The 16,912-nt window shown below is 53.5% G+C and overlaps 1 protein-coding gene across 1 annotated transcript; it reads left to right on the top strand.

Annotated features, from left to right (window-relative positions):
• The first annotated feature begins 9,799 nt into the window (after positions 1–9,799).
• GBX1 (gastrulation brain homeobox 1) lies at positions 9,800–16,662 on the top strand. The gene is given in 4 exon segments (XM_062492900.1): positions 9,800–9,842; positions 9,845–9,888; positions 9,890–10,574; positions 16,139–16,662. Coding segments are annotated over 4 exon segments (1,296 nt in total).
• Positions 16,663–16,912: the final 250 nt, after the last annotated feature.

The raw sequence follows: 16,912 nt of genomic DNA on the forward strand, positions 1-16,912 counted from the left end.
GTCCTTCCTGGACAAAGGTGTTGTAGCCCAGACAGGTGCCTGCTGCAACAAAGGACCCGTGGTGGGGCTGCATTGCCAGGGCTCCTCTTGAAGCCACCAGATTTGCAGACAGAGCATCCTTGTGTGCCTGGGAGAGCTGAGGTCAGGTGGGTGGCTGACAGGAACAGGCCATCTCTGGCCACACATCTTCAGAATATGAATTTTGTCTGTGCTTCTACCAAAACTGAAAGGGCATGAGTTCATTAAGCACACAGATACCACCGGGTAAGTGTCTTCAAGGAATGTGAGGCTGGTAGAAAAAAAGGGAAAACCTTTTACAGCATAACCAAGGCAACTGATAGGAGAAAAACTAAACCAAATCAAACCAATCCACCAGAAAAGCTTCTGGGAGCTCCAGCCCTTTGGCAAACAGAAACAATCAGAAAGGTTCAAGCTAAGATGCAGGCTGAGTCCAAATGTTCTGACTTCAACTCAGTTATGCTAATTGATTAGCAATTGATTTTCAAAAACATCTACAAGAACAGATTTTAAAAGATTTAATGTTCCAGAGTACATTCTGGCAATTTAGCAAGCTTTGCTATTTTCTCAGGTTTCTGAAGGGGAAATTCCTAGTGCAACATTGGATGTACTTGTGAGGAAATTTTTGCCAGGGAAATTTAAACATCCTGAGTGGGAGGACTGTGGTGTCCCCTGAGAACGCTGAACATCGGGGGTTGTCAGCACAGGGGCATATGATTCTGGTGTGGTTTTATCAGCTGCTGCAGGCATGGGCAGCTGCTGGGTCACTTCTGTGTCCTGGGTTTATTGAGAATGTCTCGGGCACAGGCTGGAACTCCTGCTTCAGCATCCACCTGGGTTTGTCAGCAGAGCAGTCATGCCAAGATGCACCCCTAGCATGGAGAGATGTGAGTCCATTCTCACTGCAGCCATGTGAGTGACGTGCTCTGGGAAAGTGTCATCCCAGTTCTAGACAGAAGTTTCCATCCCAGCTGCAGCCACTGGATCCTGCTTTGATCCTCCCTGTGCAGCCAAAGCCCTGCCCATCCCTGGTATCCCCTTCTGACAGACAACCAGCACTCTCTGCAGGCTTCCCAGCCTCAAGCACCTGCTTGACTCTCACTTGATTTTTCCTGTTCCTCAGTACAGAGCATGAGAGGCCATAGTGGGGGTTAACAGTAAGATACTTACAGGCAAGGCAAGTAGAGAAAAGCTCTTTTCCGGCATGTCTGTCCCCACCCTGAGTTGTAACCTGCTTCTTAGGTAGTTTTGAGTCAAAAAGATATCATTGTATTTTTTGGTTGTGAAGAGATTTTTTTTTTCTGCCGTAAATTTGACCAGTCACTTTTTTGGACCTGTGTATATTTTGGTATTCTGAGGCCCTTGTGGCAAGGAGAGAAAAATTGCACATTGTGTTGATCTCCTCCCTCTCTTTATCTTTCTGCTGTCACTGCCATGTTTCATTTGATGCCATGTAAGAATATACAGTCAATGACTGTTTGTCTTTATCATATAATTTAAAACTATACAGATCTCTGCTATTTCTCTCCTTGTTTGGGCTGGAATTGTGTTCAGCTGTGCTGTTCCTGCATGGGGAGCTCTCACCCAGCCCTGATTCCACAAACAGGGTTTCCCTGGGTCTTTACTGGCTGCAGTGCATCCCTTGAGATGGAGGGACGACAGCTGAGCACAGCACTCGAAATGGAGCTGTGCTGTGATTGGCGTGATGGCTGTTCTGCTATGGACTTGAGATCCACACAAATGCTCAGCCACCGTGGATTCATATCTGATGTGATTCGACCATTTGCACAGCCCAGGAGGATGCCTGAGCAGCAATGCCCCCCAGTCTGTGTGGTCTGTGCTCCCATGGTAGATGTTGCAACCTCTAATGTTTTTCAGACTTGTTACATCCACGATGCAGTCCCTGAGTTAAAGGGAAGCCCCATTCTTTTCATGCATTGCACCTTATACTTCAATGTAACTGACCAGGCTGTTCATGAACCTGGTGTTTCCAGCCACCCAGATCAGGCTGTCTTGAGCAAGTGTCACCTGTTACTTTTACCGTCCCAACAATTCATTTTTATTCATTCCAATAATTTTATCAGCAATTGTTTTTTATTTCTACCTGATTGGTAATAGCATATAGTGTTGATATGTGAAGAGAACAAAGTTAGAAATACACCTGTCAAATGGCTGTGTAAGATAAGTCTCCTCAGTCACAGAGTTCTTTTGGATCTGTTAATAGTGAGGACACTAACTGCAGCCTACAGCTATTTTTTCTTATTATAATGCCATGCAGAACTTAGTCAAATGACTTACAGGTTTCTAAGCATGGCCCATTTCTCTCATTAGCTCTATCAAACTTGTAGGCTTATGAAAAAGTTACATAAAATCATTTGAAAATACTTCTTTCAAATCACATTAAATTGGGTTCTAGTTTTTACTAACTTACCCAGGACATCATTTGACTGCTTGTCTGTGATTGCTTGGGAGGCATGTTGAACTGTTGAACTAACTGCTGTGTAGTTTCTTGGATATCCATGTGAACACATTTAAATACTGACAAGCCATTGGTATTTTCCCCCCTAGTAATCTTAAGTTCCCCAGTGTGCCATGATTTGTTATAAAGGAAAAAAAAAATGGTTCCATGAACTCATCAGCCAATTAAATACTCTTGGATGTAAGCTCTTCTCCTGCACATTATAAAAATTGTTACTTACACAGTTTAGCATCTTCCTTAATTACTGATGGAATAGAAAGTATTTCATTACCACTGTAAAATATGAATATTGCACGTAGTTGTTTCAAATGCAGAGCAGAAATATTTACTGAGTTATTGGTTTTTGTTATGCAGAATGTGTGCTGCACATGGACTCCTGGGGCAGGTGCCCAGTGCCTGCAGGTCTGGGTTCCCTGCTGCAGGTCTGGGGCGGATGTTTCAGAAAGGTGGAGCGAGCAGAGGGGTTCGGAGCAGCACCATCAGAGGCTGATGGGCTGCAGTGGCTCCTGGCAGTGGGAGCAGTGGGAGCAGTGGAGATGAGGGGGCTGGACACACCAAGGCTGCTCCTCCAAGTCCTGTGTGCAGGTGTGGGTGCCTGTTCCCCAGTTCAGGAGAACTCCAGTTCAGCAGGAGGGGCTGAGAGCCCCCTCCCAGAGAGTGCCAGGGACCCCTTCACTGTCCTCTGACACCCACGGCTGGACCCTGCTGTGACTTCTTGCTCAACCTCCCTGCAGGGTTCATTCCGCACTGTCAGGCCTTCCGAGTGGCACTTGGAGGTAAAAACAGATCCAGTGGCTGCAAATTGAAGCTGTGAAAACATATATTAGAAATTAGGCATTTTTAATAGCAAGGACAATTAATCTTCTAGTTAATTGCATCTTAGAACAGGTTATCATGGTGGATGTAGATTTCTTATCTCAGGGGTTATTTTTAAATCACATGAGAATCTGCCCTAGCCCAGACCAAGGTTCACCTGCATGGTGCTCAGCCCAGTCCCAAAGAGATCAGGCTGATTAATTGCAGAACTGTGAACCTTCACTGGGCTGCCACAAGCTGCTGTCACCACTGAGACTGTATTTGGCCCCAGGATAATAAGTTCCAGTTTCTCTTCCCAGTGCTGCTAACTCCATTCACACCTCATTGACAGCTCTGACTTAACTTGAGTTTCCTTCATTGGGACCCCACTGGTCTCTACTGGTTCTATCAGCTTCCTTGCTCTAAATGTGTTGCCTGCCCTGGTTTCTGAGAAAGACATTCTGAAATAAATGGGGATGCTGCTTTTATTGAGTTATTTAGATATTTGCTCTTACACCACTTCTCTCACAAGCTTTAGCTTTGACCTCTCAGCTGTTTGACAGCACCAAGCATGTTTCACTTGAGCGAGATGGGCAGTGGCCAGGAGTTCCGAAGGATCCCAGGGCTGGATGCGACCCACAAATGCAAACCTCATCCTTTCCCCAGCACATGAGTGCCTCAGGGGTTGCCCGACAACCCTGTCTGTGATTCCCCCCTGTGGAGGCACTGCAAGGTGCCCTGACTCAGGGCAGTAGGAACTTCAGTGTCCACCCCAAGCTGTGACCCCACACAGCAACACAGCCCCTCTGAGCTGGGCTCGTGTTGGGGCCTTGCTTGTCCCAACAGCAGCTCTCCCACTGCCCAGGGCTTCTGGTCTTTCTTTGTGAGGAGCACAAGTCCAGATGCTTCCCGCACTTCTGTTTCCATGCAGAGGTGCTGCAGCAGATGCTGATGCTCCTGAGGTGCCAGGCTCCACAGGTGAACCCCGGGGGAGCAGACCCTTTTTGCACACTGGTGCTCTGTGGGCTGCCAGCCCCACTCTGCTCTCTGGCTCATTGCCACATGTCAGCAGTGTCACCTGCAGCTGCTTACCAGGGGTGGGTGCTTCAGGTCACTAAAAGAATCACCAGCAAAGATATCAACAAAAGCAGGTTTTGTATAACCTTGTAGTGGTAGCAGAAGACTGCAGGAATGGTCAGAAGACAAGGAAATGACCAACAAAAGCCACCACAAGGACCTGGAACTGGAGAAACCTGAGCAGTGACAAAATAACAATATCTTTACATGGAAAAATTACCTGAGCACCTCTCCTATGAGGAAAGGCTAAGGGAGCTGGAACTGTTCAGCCTGGAGAGGGGAAGGAGCCAGGGATCTCATCAGTGTGGATAAATACCTGATTTTTCCACAGGGAGGGCACAAAGGTAATGGAGTCAGGATGGTTTCAGTGGTGCCTTTGACTGGATTGTGCTCCCAGCTGGAGAAACCGTGTTCATGTGCCAGCCTGTATCATGCAAAGTGTTGCATAACTCATTTTGCTCTGAATCCTGCATCCTGCACTCTGAGAACACCAGCTTTGCTTATAGGCTCTCACAGAGCCATGAGATGTATGTCTGTACAGTGACCTGCAGATGATGGACTTTTGAATGAAAGGTTCCGGAGTGCCATGCTTGTTTAACTGCTGGGCCAGAGCAGCGCACTTGGAGAGAGCTGCTTCTGGGCTAAACATGCAGGAGGAACCAGCCCTGTCCTTAGAAGAGAAGCCCCATAAGTTATCTGAAGAATTGGCTAGCATCCTTCTCCCTGAGCAGGATCCAAGCATAGAGGTGAGGGAGGGCTTGGCTCTCCTAAGTAGAACAATCCTCAAAGAAATATGTGAAAGGAATATGTGAACCTTGTCCAGGACTCCAGAAACAAAAATTTCTGGTCTGAGGTCATGTCAACAGCAAACCCATGCACCTGGGAATGCTCAGGTAATGTTGTTCAGGATCCTGGACTCTCATTGGTCTAGCTATGGCTCTGCCAGGTCTAGCTCTGAAGTACCTTTCCCAGGCATGAACACACAGACAGGTTTCTGTCAGAAGATGAAAACAGAAGTACCTGGGGCAGCTCTGCAGTCAGGGAGAGCCTGTGGGACCATGTCAGCTGGGATGTCCTGGGTGCCCCATGCACATGAGCTGTTGTCCACCCCCGGCGGTGTGTGGCTGCAGAGCCTGAAGGACCACATCATGGGCACATTCAGGGGCAGAATCTGCGCCTGGCGGGAGCCCAGCTTCTGTCAAACAACATCATGGCCACAGCCAACCTGTTCTCTAGACTTGCCAAACTTTGAATAAATAATTTTACAATGTTACTCTTGCTTTTAATATGTTTAGCAGCTATATTGCCGGAATGCCTAGAGGCTGTGACTAGATTTAGTCCTGTTGTGCTAGATTCCGTGCAGAGATAGTAAGTGGAGCAGGTAGAGGCATAAAGTTAAGACTGCATAGCAGTTTCCATTAGGAAGACCTGCTTTCATTTCCCAGTCCGTCATTACACTTTAACTGTTGCAGTTGTGGTTGCTGTGCTACTCAGAACTTTATCCATTACAGATACAGCAAAAATTAACTGGCCTCTATTTGGCCAACAGCTGGTGCATCAGGAATACACTCCAGACTCTCCACCTCAGAGAGGCGAGCTGGCCTGGGTGGTTCTTTTTCTGCCCAATAGCATAGGATCAAATTTTCCTTAATTAACAGCTTCTGAGTATCCTACTTTGCATGTTCCAAACAAGGACATTTTTAGAGGCTGATGGCTTTCTCCCAGGATCCTCTGTGCTGACCAGACAGGTCGTGCCCCATCTTCAGTACAGACACTGTGTCCCAAGTGTTGAGCAGGACATGTTCCAGTCTTTCCTACTGACTCCAGAAAAGCAGGAAAATGGACTTATCCATGTTCACATGCAAGGAATGGAGAAGAAGAGGAGGAAGAGGAAAAGGAGGAAGCTTGAGCAGTTCTAATGCAGAAAACAGAGAAGAGAGGTGGTAACCAAAGGCAGACTGAGGATGGAGGAGATGGACCAAGCTGGTCTGTGATTGCTGAAGGCACTGCTTCCAGAGACTGGACTTGAATTCAGCACTCAGGGCCCAGTTTGGTGAGACTCCGGACCACCAGCTGACACTGAAAAACACGAGCCATGACACAGGGGCCCCAAAACAGGAGAGAGCAGATCTGCTCCTGAGACTCTTTGTTAATTCAGTGTCTGATAATGTACCTAGCGAGCTCCTGAGAGATCTCCATCAACAGCTGAGAGTGCAACGAGAAGTGCAATGAGACCGGGGGCTTTACAAATTGCACACAAAATCAATATTTCTGCTGTACCTGGTGTGTTGGGCAGTCTGTCCTCAGGCATGTTAAGGAAATACACTGGTTCCTTGAGAGAAAGGGACGAAGCCCTTTAAACTGGAATCGAGGGGCTTTCTGCAGAGGTGTGTGGAGAGGGAAAGATGCCCAGGGAGCACATGAACAGCAGAGGTCTGAGCCTCAAGTGGAAGTCATGGAAACTGCATTTCAGAAGGCAGCAAGAAGCTGTGGAAGATTAGACAGAGGTTACACAACTGAAATTGGGAAAGCCTTTGGAAGTCCAGTGGGTGGACGTGCAACCTGGACCCTCATTCCAAGTTGGCTCACCCTGTGAAGATGGTGGATGTGGGAGCTCTGTCCCATTTGATGAATACATGAGAGTGTAGCAGCACGATCTCTGCTTTATTATTCTTACAACCTTTCTTTTTTCTGCAGTCTTTCAACATATCCTTCTCCAAATCTTTGCTTTACTACTTGCACTTGCGTTTCTACGTCTACTACAAAGTGTCATGAGACAAAGTAAACCAAAGTGGAGTAAATTGTTGGGGCCCTGAGTACATTCCCCCCTCCTGGAGGTTTGGCTCTCCAGGGCCAGGGCCAACTCATAGGATGCAGCCATCTGTCATCAGATCTGCTCTGTTCACCTTCCTCAGGTCCTGTAGGAATGCACCCTGCTCAGTGAAGCCTTGCTACATCCCTTCCCTTCCTGCCTGGCTTCCCAGCCCTCTGGAAGCAGCCTTTACTTGCTGCTCCTAGCATGGAACAGAGACTCAATGTTTGAAGGGAGAGGGGAGCTGCAGGTAATGCAAGTGTATGATCAGGTAAGCGGAACCTTAGTGTTGGAGACATCAGCAGGGAGTTGCAGAGTGCAAGCTAGAATTGTGCAGAGGGCAGTATTGAGCTTGTGCTGTTTCCTTCAGGCAGGACCTGCCGCTGTGGGCACAGGCTGTCATCCTCCCTAATGGGAGACACAGCTCACCCCCAGCTCCCTCAGCTCCCCAGCAAGGTCGCTAAAGAGAGCAGTTTCCTGTTGCTCTCAAATATCTTGCTAACCTATCTGTAGGTGTGAGGTGTGGGTTGGTTACACAGAAAAGGTTCATTGAACAAGTGATCAAATTTTATTTGCTCAGCTGCTTGCACAGCCTGGATCTGGGCCCTTTTGAGTGCAGTCTTGAGATCCAGTAACACATGGCTATGCTTTCACTTTCTCCACGGTCCAAGGTGCTTTCATAGCACGGAATGGACCCAAGCTATGTGCACTGAAGATCACTCCAGCCTGAAGGTTCCTTTACCACAGACATCTGGTGGATGAGACAGGAGAGCTGGGGCAAGGACAGGCAGAACATGGATGCTAGCCAGCAGATCTGGAGCCATGTCCCTTATTGTATCACAACTGGTCTCTGCAGTGGGATGCATCCAAATGCTTGTCACTGCCATGTTCCTTCCCAGCATGGAGTCTGGGCCCAAATCCTGGACTAGGGGCCACAGGCAGTCAATGACCTGCACAGACGAGCATCTCTCACTCTCTCAGCAATCCAGTGTACGGGATATTTGAGCATGGGTGATTATTTTGCTATTGACTCTCCACACCAATTTTCCTCACTTGGAGCAGGGCCATTCTTGCTGAAGAGGGATAATTCTTTGGGATCACGAGGATGTACCACAGAAAAAGTCACAAAAGACATGAAAGAAAGAGGAGGCTGTGTGATGTCATATCTGGCCCATATCTGAATCCCCATATCAGGGCTTCAGGTTGTGCCTGTTTAGTGGAGGAAGGCTGAGTACCCCCCTTTCAGCACAGTGGGCCTGTTTTGCCTCACTTAAAATGCTCCACACAGGATCCAAGTATCCAACTCCATGGCTGGGCTGCCATGGCCCACAGAAAACACACACTTCAAAGTGCTGTTCCAGACCCCCTCAGGGACAGAGCAGAAGGTGATGGTGGAGAAATCCATGTGTTTACACAGATATTGATGCCACCAGGCAGCCTGGGTAGCCAAGCAGCCAGGAGTGCTGCATCCCTGGTCAAAGGGGGAATGCAGGCAGGAGCACACAGGGTACTTGAGAAGAGGAATGCCCCTACGTGAGAGCTAGAGGTCTGGAGTCTCACCGTGCCACTGCAACTACAGTTGGAGTGCGCATAGACGTGACTTCAGCTTGCATTTCTTGGCTTCCAAGCACTTTTAAAATCCTAATACTTTTCTGAAGCAGGGCTTGAGTTTGCATATTGCAGGTATGGTGAGCAGCTCTCTATAGACAGAGGACAACCCAAACGCCTAGCTGAGGGCAGAAAGTCATCTGTTTTAGCGCGGAGATTCCCCACAAGGGGTAGGCGATGTTCCCCCTGACACAGAGAGCACAGCGGAGCCGCGCAGTTCTCGCCGTGGCTCGGGAGCTTTCGACTCGCACGGGTCTCGCCTGCTCTGCGGATGGAGCGATGCGCACCAGGGCCGCCGGTCGCCACCCGGGGGCGAGTCCGACACACGGAGTGCGGCGAGGAGAACGGCGTCGGGGCCGCGGGGCAGCAGCAGCAAGAGGGAGGGGGGGGGTTTCAGGATACACACACCCCCCTCCTACCCTGACCGACTGCGTCTGCGGGACCCCCGCGATCTTCCTGGCCCCGCGGTGCCCGAGCCCGCCGGTCTCACGGAGACCCCGCTCTGAGCTGACAAGGCTCCGGGACCGAGAAGGGACAGTCCCGACCCTGCCCCGTGGTTGCTCCCACCGCGCCCTGTTCGGGAGGTCTGCGGGCAGGGCAGAGGCACGGCACGGCATGTTCCCGGTCCGTCGGGGCGCTGGAGTTCGGCCTTCGCCGCCGTCCCCGGGCCACTCCACGCGGGCTCGGCCGCCAGGAGCTGCTGAGAGGGCCGGCTCGGGTCCGGTTGCGGCAGCCAGAGCGGTGCCGGGCGGAGCGGAGCCGGCTCGCCCCGTCCGTGGGCCCGGGCCCGGAGAGGGCTGGGCTGGGCGGAGAGGCGCGGCCCCATCCCGTCCCCACAAAAGCACCCTTGTCCTGGCCCCGTAATTGCTAATCATCAATCACCGTTAATAACAGCTGATGAGGCGGGAGGGGGAGGTACCTTCCCAGGGGCCGGCCGCGCTGGGGGAGCGGGGCGCCTTGCCCCACAGGAGCGGGCGCCGAAGGAGGAACTCGACCGTGATGTGCAGAAGATGGATGAGAGCAGAGGGCGACACCCCCGCCCGCCTCCCCTCCCCTCTCCCCCTCCCCTCGGCGGCCCGGCCCGGCCCCCCCGCGGCGGGGCGGGCGGGCGGGCGGCTCCGAGCGCGCCTCCACTCCGCCGCGCCGAGCCAGCGAGCGGGCGGGCGGGCGGCAGCTCTCGCCGGGCGCCGGAGCCCACGGGAGGCGGAGGGCGCGGGCCGGGGCCGCGGCGGCGGGGCCCGGCGGCGGCGGGATCGCGGCGAGTTGGCGGCGGCCCGAGCTCGCCGGAAAGTTGGTGCCGGCTGAGCCGGAGGCGCCCGCTCGCCATGCAGAGACCCGGCGGCCAGGGGACCGCCTTCTCCATTGACTCGCTCATTGGGACGCCGCCGCCGCGCTCCGGGCACCTGCTCTACACCGGCTACCCCATGTTCATGCCGTACCGGCCGCTGGTGCTCCCGCAGGCGCTGTCCCACGCCCCGCTGCAGTCGGGGCTGCCGCCTCTGGCCCCGCTAGCTTCTTTCGCCGGCCGCCTCACCAACACCTTCTGCGCCAGCCTGGGCCAGGCCGTGCCCTCCATGGTGGCGCTCACCACCGCCCTGCCCAGTTTCTCCGAGCCCCCCGACGGCTTCTACCCTCCACAGGAGCTGCCCCCGCCGCGCGCCGCCCCCGACGCCGGCTGCCGGCGCGGCGCCGACGGGCTGGAGGCGGAGGAGCTGCCCCCGGGCCGCGACAAGGGGCCGGCCGAGCCGCCGCTGCACTTCCCGGACCCCTTCCCTGGCCTTGCAGGTAAGAGCGGCGCGGGCCCGTCCTGCCCGGCGGAGAGCTGCCGGCCCCCCGCAGCCCCGGGGAGACCTGCCCGGGCCCTCGCTGCCGCCCCAGCGGCACCTGGGGGCAGACGCTCTTGCGGATCGGAGGTGCTGGGGGAGGCGACGGGACCTGCCCTCGGTCCCGTCGGGACCATTCCCCTCCATCCCAGGTCGGGTCCGCAGTTTTCGCGGGTGGGAGTCAAACTTGGCTTGCCTCGGCCGGGCCGCGGGGCGGGAGAGCGGCCGGTCACGGGAGACGCCACGGCGGGACCAGCTGCACGGAGCTCTCCGAGGTCCTAGCACTCGGCCCGGGGCGAGTGAGGCGAGAGGCGGTCGGGCGTCCCACGGCTCGGTCCGCAGCCCGACCCGCCCGCGCCGATCTTGGTCCGGTCCCCGTCCCGGGCCCGTTCGGTGCGGCGAGGGTCTGCGCCTTGTCCCCAGCGTGGTGCCGCGGCCCACGAGAGGAGGGTGCCTCTCGGCGTCGCCCTGCTGCGACTACCGGCTTTCTAAAGTTTCCCCCGGGCCTGCCGCGGAGGGGTGACGGTGGAGCAGGTCCCGCTCTCCCTCGTCCTGGCCGGATCGGCACCGGCTCGGCTCGGGCAGGCGGCTGCGCCCCTGCCGGGACCCCTGGTGCGGCCGGGAACGGCTCCCGTCGGGGTCCTCGCCTTTGTGCGCTGCGACTGCTCCCCGAGTGCGCCGGCTCCTGCCTCAGAGACTTGTTGCTCCGTATTTCTCAGCCAGGTCCAGCACTCACCTCTTCTCCCTCGGTCCTGCAGCACGGGGCGTGAGGGGTCCCTGCGGCAAGACATAGACGAGCCAGCTGCTGCTTCTCTGGCGTGGCTTCTCTTGAGCTGTCTTTCCTGGCCACTCCTGGGATCCACCTTTGTCTCACAGGCTTCTTGGCGTGGATGTGTGCTGAGAATCTCTGCTGATTCTTGCAATGCTTGGCTGTTTGTTCTCCATCCTCTCTTTCGTCTCTCCTGGGTAAACCCAGGTGTTTCCCTTGCCCTGACTTATTCATCCCTCAGAAGAGCATTTCACTCACTCAGGTACCCCTTAGACCTCTTACCCCAAGTAGGACAGTGGGGGCATTCTGCCTCCCCCTTGCCTTTGTGGGCTATTGAGTGCTCCACTGGTGCTTCCTGGACTCTGTGCTGAGTCAATAGCCCAATGCAATCTTAGTTTTTTTGTGAAAGCCTTCTCGGTGGCAGCACTGCCCCAGCCAAAAACAGGTCTGTACGACCTCATCTTTCTAGGCTGTGAGGAGACAAACTGCATTGTGCTTGATCTCCCTCTGTGGTTCCTCCACAACTGAGCCCAATATGCTCCCTCATCCCAAGGACTCAGATTAACCGTCCCAGACTGTGGCTACTTCTGAAGCCAAGAAATCCTACCTCTAAGACTTTTCCTGTTGCAACTGGATCATATGATGGAAGATGTCTTGCTACTGCTGTTCATCCTCTGCTGCCTCTGAGCACTGGGTTTGCTCTGGAGCCACAAAGGATGTTTGTCCTACTGCACAGGCTATTGAGCCCATGTGGACTCAGTTCTGGGGGCTACTTTGCCCAGGTCCAAGAGGATTTCTCAGGCAAATTGTGCCCATCTTCTCCTTTGCCTAGTACTTCTCCTGGCTGTGCCAGACAAAACTGCAGATGGACAGTGGGGTTTGTTTTACAAACATCCTAGAAGAAATTCAGGAGGGTTTTTTTCCAGTATTAAGGAACAGAAAAATGATTCATGTCAACAGGAGTCATCAAAAACTATCTATAGTGCAGTTTGCACTCACATCCAGTCCATGGCCCTGGCAAAAAGCAATTGTCCAGGGAAAAGCAAGAGAGCACAACCTGTTCAATGGTCAATTCTAAAATGATACTTCCTTCACATCCAACCATCTGTAAAGATGTGCAACCCTGCACATCAGGGACTTCCTGTGCCAAGTGTTATTTCTGTATATTTAGTAAACTTCGATTAATTTGTTTTCTGTGGCCTTATCTAATCTCCCCTGGAGCCCACCAGAAAGGAGGGATAACCTTGACACCAGCCACATCAAGATGGCAAGATGTTCCACAGATTTTTTTACCTGTAGAAGAACCTTGTGAAGAAGAAATGCCCCCTTTTGATAGTTTTGCTGACATTTAGTGACTTATACTCTGGAGTGACTGCTTCTGTCCCTAGGCTCTTTTATTATCTCCATCATGCAGGTGTCTGTGGACACAAGATCAGTTGCTTCCTGGATCAGCCAAAGGAATCAATGCACTATTTTAGGACTTCTCTCTGCATCCACTGGGTTTGAAACTTGCTTCAAGCAATTGCCACCCTTCTTGAGCAGGGAGAGGCATGTAGGGAAACTGGTGGTGAGAAGCAGCAAAGCTTGAAGTCTGTTTTATTTCTACAGCTGCCACAAAGACAGAATCCCTGGTGTAAGGGTACTTAACATCCCCATCTCTCCACACCTCTCATGAGAACAGGTTTTTTCCCGAGCTGTACAGATCTCCTGAGATTCAGGCAGCAGTCTGAGACTCTTCCTTGGTTTGGTGTAACGACTGCACATTCAGTCAGGGACAAGGTTTCTGTTGTTCCCCTGTGTGCTTACCAACACAGGGCTCATCACATCACAACACCCATTCCTGATCCAGGTCTTCCTGATGCTGCTTGAATAGCTTTGTCACCTGCGACACCCAGGTCTCTTCAATGTGCTTTCCACATCCATAATCATAGAATCACAGAATGGTTTGGGTTGTAAAGGACCTTAAAAGGCCACCTAGTCCAAACCCCTGTCATGGGTTGGGACGTCTTCAGCTGCATCAGGTTGCTCGGAGCCCTGTTTGACCTGGCTTTGAGTGTTGCTGGGGATGTGGCATCCACTACTTATCTGGGTAACCTGTGCCAGTATTTCACCACACTCATCATGAATAATTCTTTCTTATATTAATTTACTCGACCCTCTTTTAGGTGAAATCATCACCCCTTGTCCTATCCCAAGAGACTTAAAAGTATCTCATTGTCTTTCTTATAAGCTCTCCTTAAGTACTGAAATGTTGCAATAAGGTTTCCCTGGAGCCTTCTCTTCTCCAGACTGAACAACCTCGACTCTCTCAGCCTGGCTTCACAGCAGAGGTGCTCCAGCCCTCTGATCATTTTTGTGACCCCCTTTGGACTCTCTTCAATGTCTTTGACAAGATCGATGAACAGCTGTGACTTTGTGAAAAATAAACCAGTAGGTCAACACTATTCTTCATCTACTACTTCTTGTTGATTTTTCAATCATGATGCTTTGCTTTGTGACAGCTTCACTTCATGTTCAAAGGCCTTGAAAGTCTCAGTATACCCCAGCCACACGGGTGGGATCCCCTGCCTTCATTCTTTCCTTGTTGTGGACAAAGTAGTTGACTAACAGACCAATATAACCATTTTCTGTGTGAAAACATCCAGTTTAGATTCTGTCATCAAGTAGTTCCAAGTTCCTCATTGCAAACCTAGCCCTTTTATGAGACACAAAGGTGAGAGTGCTCCATTTAAAATTTGGAGCCTGATTCAGAAGAGAGTATCCAGAGTATTCCAGTCTCCTGGGCACAGCCTGGGCTGACAGGAGCAAACTGCCCCACCAGCACTGTTTGCTGGTGTGGCTACTGGGATGCCATCCTCCATCCTGGGGAATTGCAGTGTCAGGGCAGGACCTAAAGAGCCCTTGGGCAAGATGCTGAATTCCTCCTAAGAGCTCTCTTACCTTGTCAGGCCCAATGCTCCACCAGAGAGAAGTGGTACACAGAAGTGAAAGCTCTTCTTTTCTTCAGCAAAGTGCTTGCATGAGGCTGTGTAACAGCAGCCAAAGTGCTCCTTGCCCCCTGCTGCTGATCCTCAGCCCCCCAAACATGAATTCTCTGGGTCTTTACTTTCTATGCACAAGGGAAATCTCTTCCCCTGCCCCTGACCCTCCGGAATAAAGAAATCACTCTGCAGCAGGATGGAGATGAAGAGATAAAGAAATGAATGCCCTTTTCCACTGTAGGAAGCAGGAAGACCAGGGAGAAGATTCTGGATCTCCAAAGCCTCCTACCTGCTTTCAGGAAGCCATGGGCTTGCTACAGGACTAACAAGGGATGTGGGAGCTCCACAGTCACCAGACTACCAGGAATATCTTCTGGGCTCAAGTAGTCTCCTGCAGTTCTCTTTGTGTATTTAACCCCTGCACTGTCAGGCTTCTGAGGGCTGCTCTGCCTTTCCCACTGAGATGAGGTGAGGTGGCCAGTGATCCAGTGGCCCAGGCTGCATGTGCCAGTACCTGGACACTACTTAGAAGTTTGAAGAGCTGCTGCTTCTCCTTGTGCATATTGTTTGATATAGAGCAGCAGTGCTTCAGGACAACTCCTTCCAGCAGTGATTACTGCTCTTGGGTCAGACTTGAAGAATTTTCTGGTCTCTTCTAGTCTCAGCATGACAGAAAACCTTGTTCACCTGCTTGTGTATAGCTGTGGGTCCTCCCTCCATGACCCCTGCCTGTGGCTGAGAGCATCTCCTCACTTTGTTTGAGCCCTTTTACTATGGAAGTGACTCTTCCAGACCTCTTTCCTCTGTCTGTCTCCCACGGTGTCCTCCCTTGCTCCATGGCTGTTTAATCATTCAGGCAGCAATTTGGGATATAAGAAGCTTGCAAAGAAGGGATTCATACCTCAGTACCCTATCAATATCCTCACAGGCATCTTAACAGAGGCGTCTGCAGTGATCCAAGCACTGCATTCTGCCTGGTGGCCTGGGATGAGCTGCTGTCTGTTGTGTGATGTTGATAGGTTCTGTCCTGCCCCTCTGCCCATTGCTGGGCGTAGCTGAGCCCTAAGCATCGGCTGCCTCAGCACCTTGTTCCCTGGCTGCACGGTCTGCTGTGGTGCAGCCTTGGATTAGGGAGGGAGAGCCAGAAGTAGCTGTACCCCATGTCCTGTAGAGCCCTACACACAGGTTTGCTGGGCTGGAGCTGGCTCTGGATGCTGTTTCCAGGACAGTTCTTCAGTTCTTGGCTGGCTACTTTCTAACAGCATCGATGATCCGGTGCACTGGGAAAGGACAGGGAGCGCTAAGCTGAGAGACAAGGTACAGGGGTTCTTCCCTGTGCCAAGGTCCAGACAAGCCCTGGAAGCGCTGAGGTGCTCTCCGCTAGACTGAGCGCATGATGCTGCTACGGCTGGGCCGTGGGATGGGGCAACTACTGAGGGGGACAGGCCCCAGGGTGGTGGCGGGCTCTGTCGGTGCCCTGTCTGCCCTTGCAGTCGGGCAGGCTGCGGGGACCAGGGCGCTGGGCTCCGCGAGTGGAGCGGCTGGCGCTGCCCGCAGGACCCCGTGCGGGACGGGGGCTGGAGCTGCTGCTTCTCCCGCTTCGGGGCTGCGGGACGCGGTGGTGACGGGGTTCGAGACTGCGGGAAGAGCTGCAGCCGCCCGCCGAGGGAGCGGGGAGAGCTTTCCCCGGGGCTGCGGGGCTCTGGGAGCTGCGGGAGCGCTGCGGGGCGGGCGGGGGGCCCCGGCAGACACTGACGGACGCTGTGTGCCCCGCAGACGGCAAGGCGTACAGCTCAGACGAGGAGAAGCTGGAGGTGAAGTCGGCGGCGACGCCGTGCAGCGAGCGAGAGGAGGAGAGCTCGGCGGGCGAGAGCGAGGAGGAGCCCTTCCTGGACGGGGCGACTGCCGGCACCGCGCTGGGAGCCAAGGGCAAGGGCAAGGGCGGCCCCGCCGCCGAGCAGCCCCCGCCGGGCTCCGGGGCCGGGAAGAGCCGCCGGCGCCGCACGGCCTTCACCAGCGAGCAGCTGTTGGAGCTGGAGAAGGAGTTCCACTGCAAGAAGTACCTGAGCCTGACGGAGCGCTCGCAGATCGCACACGCCCTGAAGCTGAGCGAGGTGCAGGTGAAGATCTGGTTCCAGAACCGCCGCGCCAAGTGGAAACGCATCAAGGCTGGCAATGTCAGCAACCGCTCGGGAGAGCCCGTCCGCAACCCCAAAATCGTGGTGCCCATCCCGGTGCACGTCAATCGTTTCGCCGTGCGCAGCCAGCACCAGCAGATCGAGCAGGGCGCCCGGCCCTGAGCCCGGCAGGGCTCTCGGACCCTGGGGCGGTTGGGGGCCGAGCGCCCGCTCCCACTCCTGTGTACATGTCCCTTATTTATTCCGTGTAAACTCTGTACATACGGCAGCGTGTCCTTCTGTCCGTGCCATGGGGAGTGCAGCCGCCTGGCCCTGGGGCCCTGGCTCCCGCTGGGCCGGACTGAACCGGGCCGGGCAGGGCCGGGCCGGGCCCGCGCTGCTGCTGGCGCCCGCCCATGTATAGCTGTGATTT

This window comes from Cinclus cinclus, chromosome 1 (assembly GCF_963662255.1).
Source record: "Cinclus cinclus chromosome 1, bCinCin1.1, whole genome shotgun sequence".
NCBI lineage: Eukaryota > Metazoa > Chordata > Aves > Passeriformes > Cinclidae > Cinclus > Cinclus cinclus.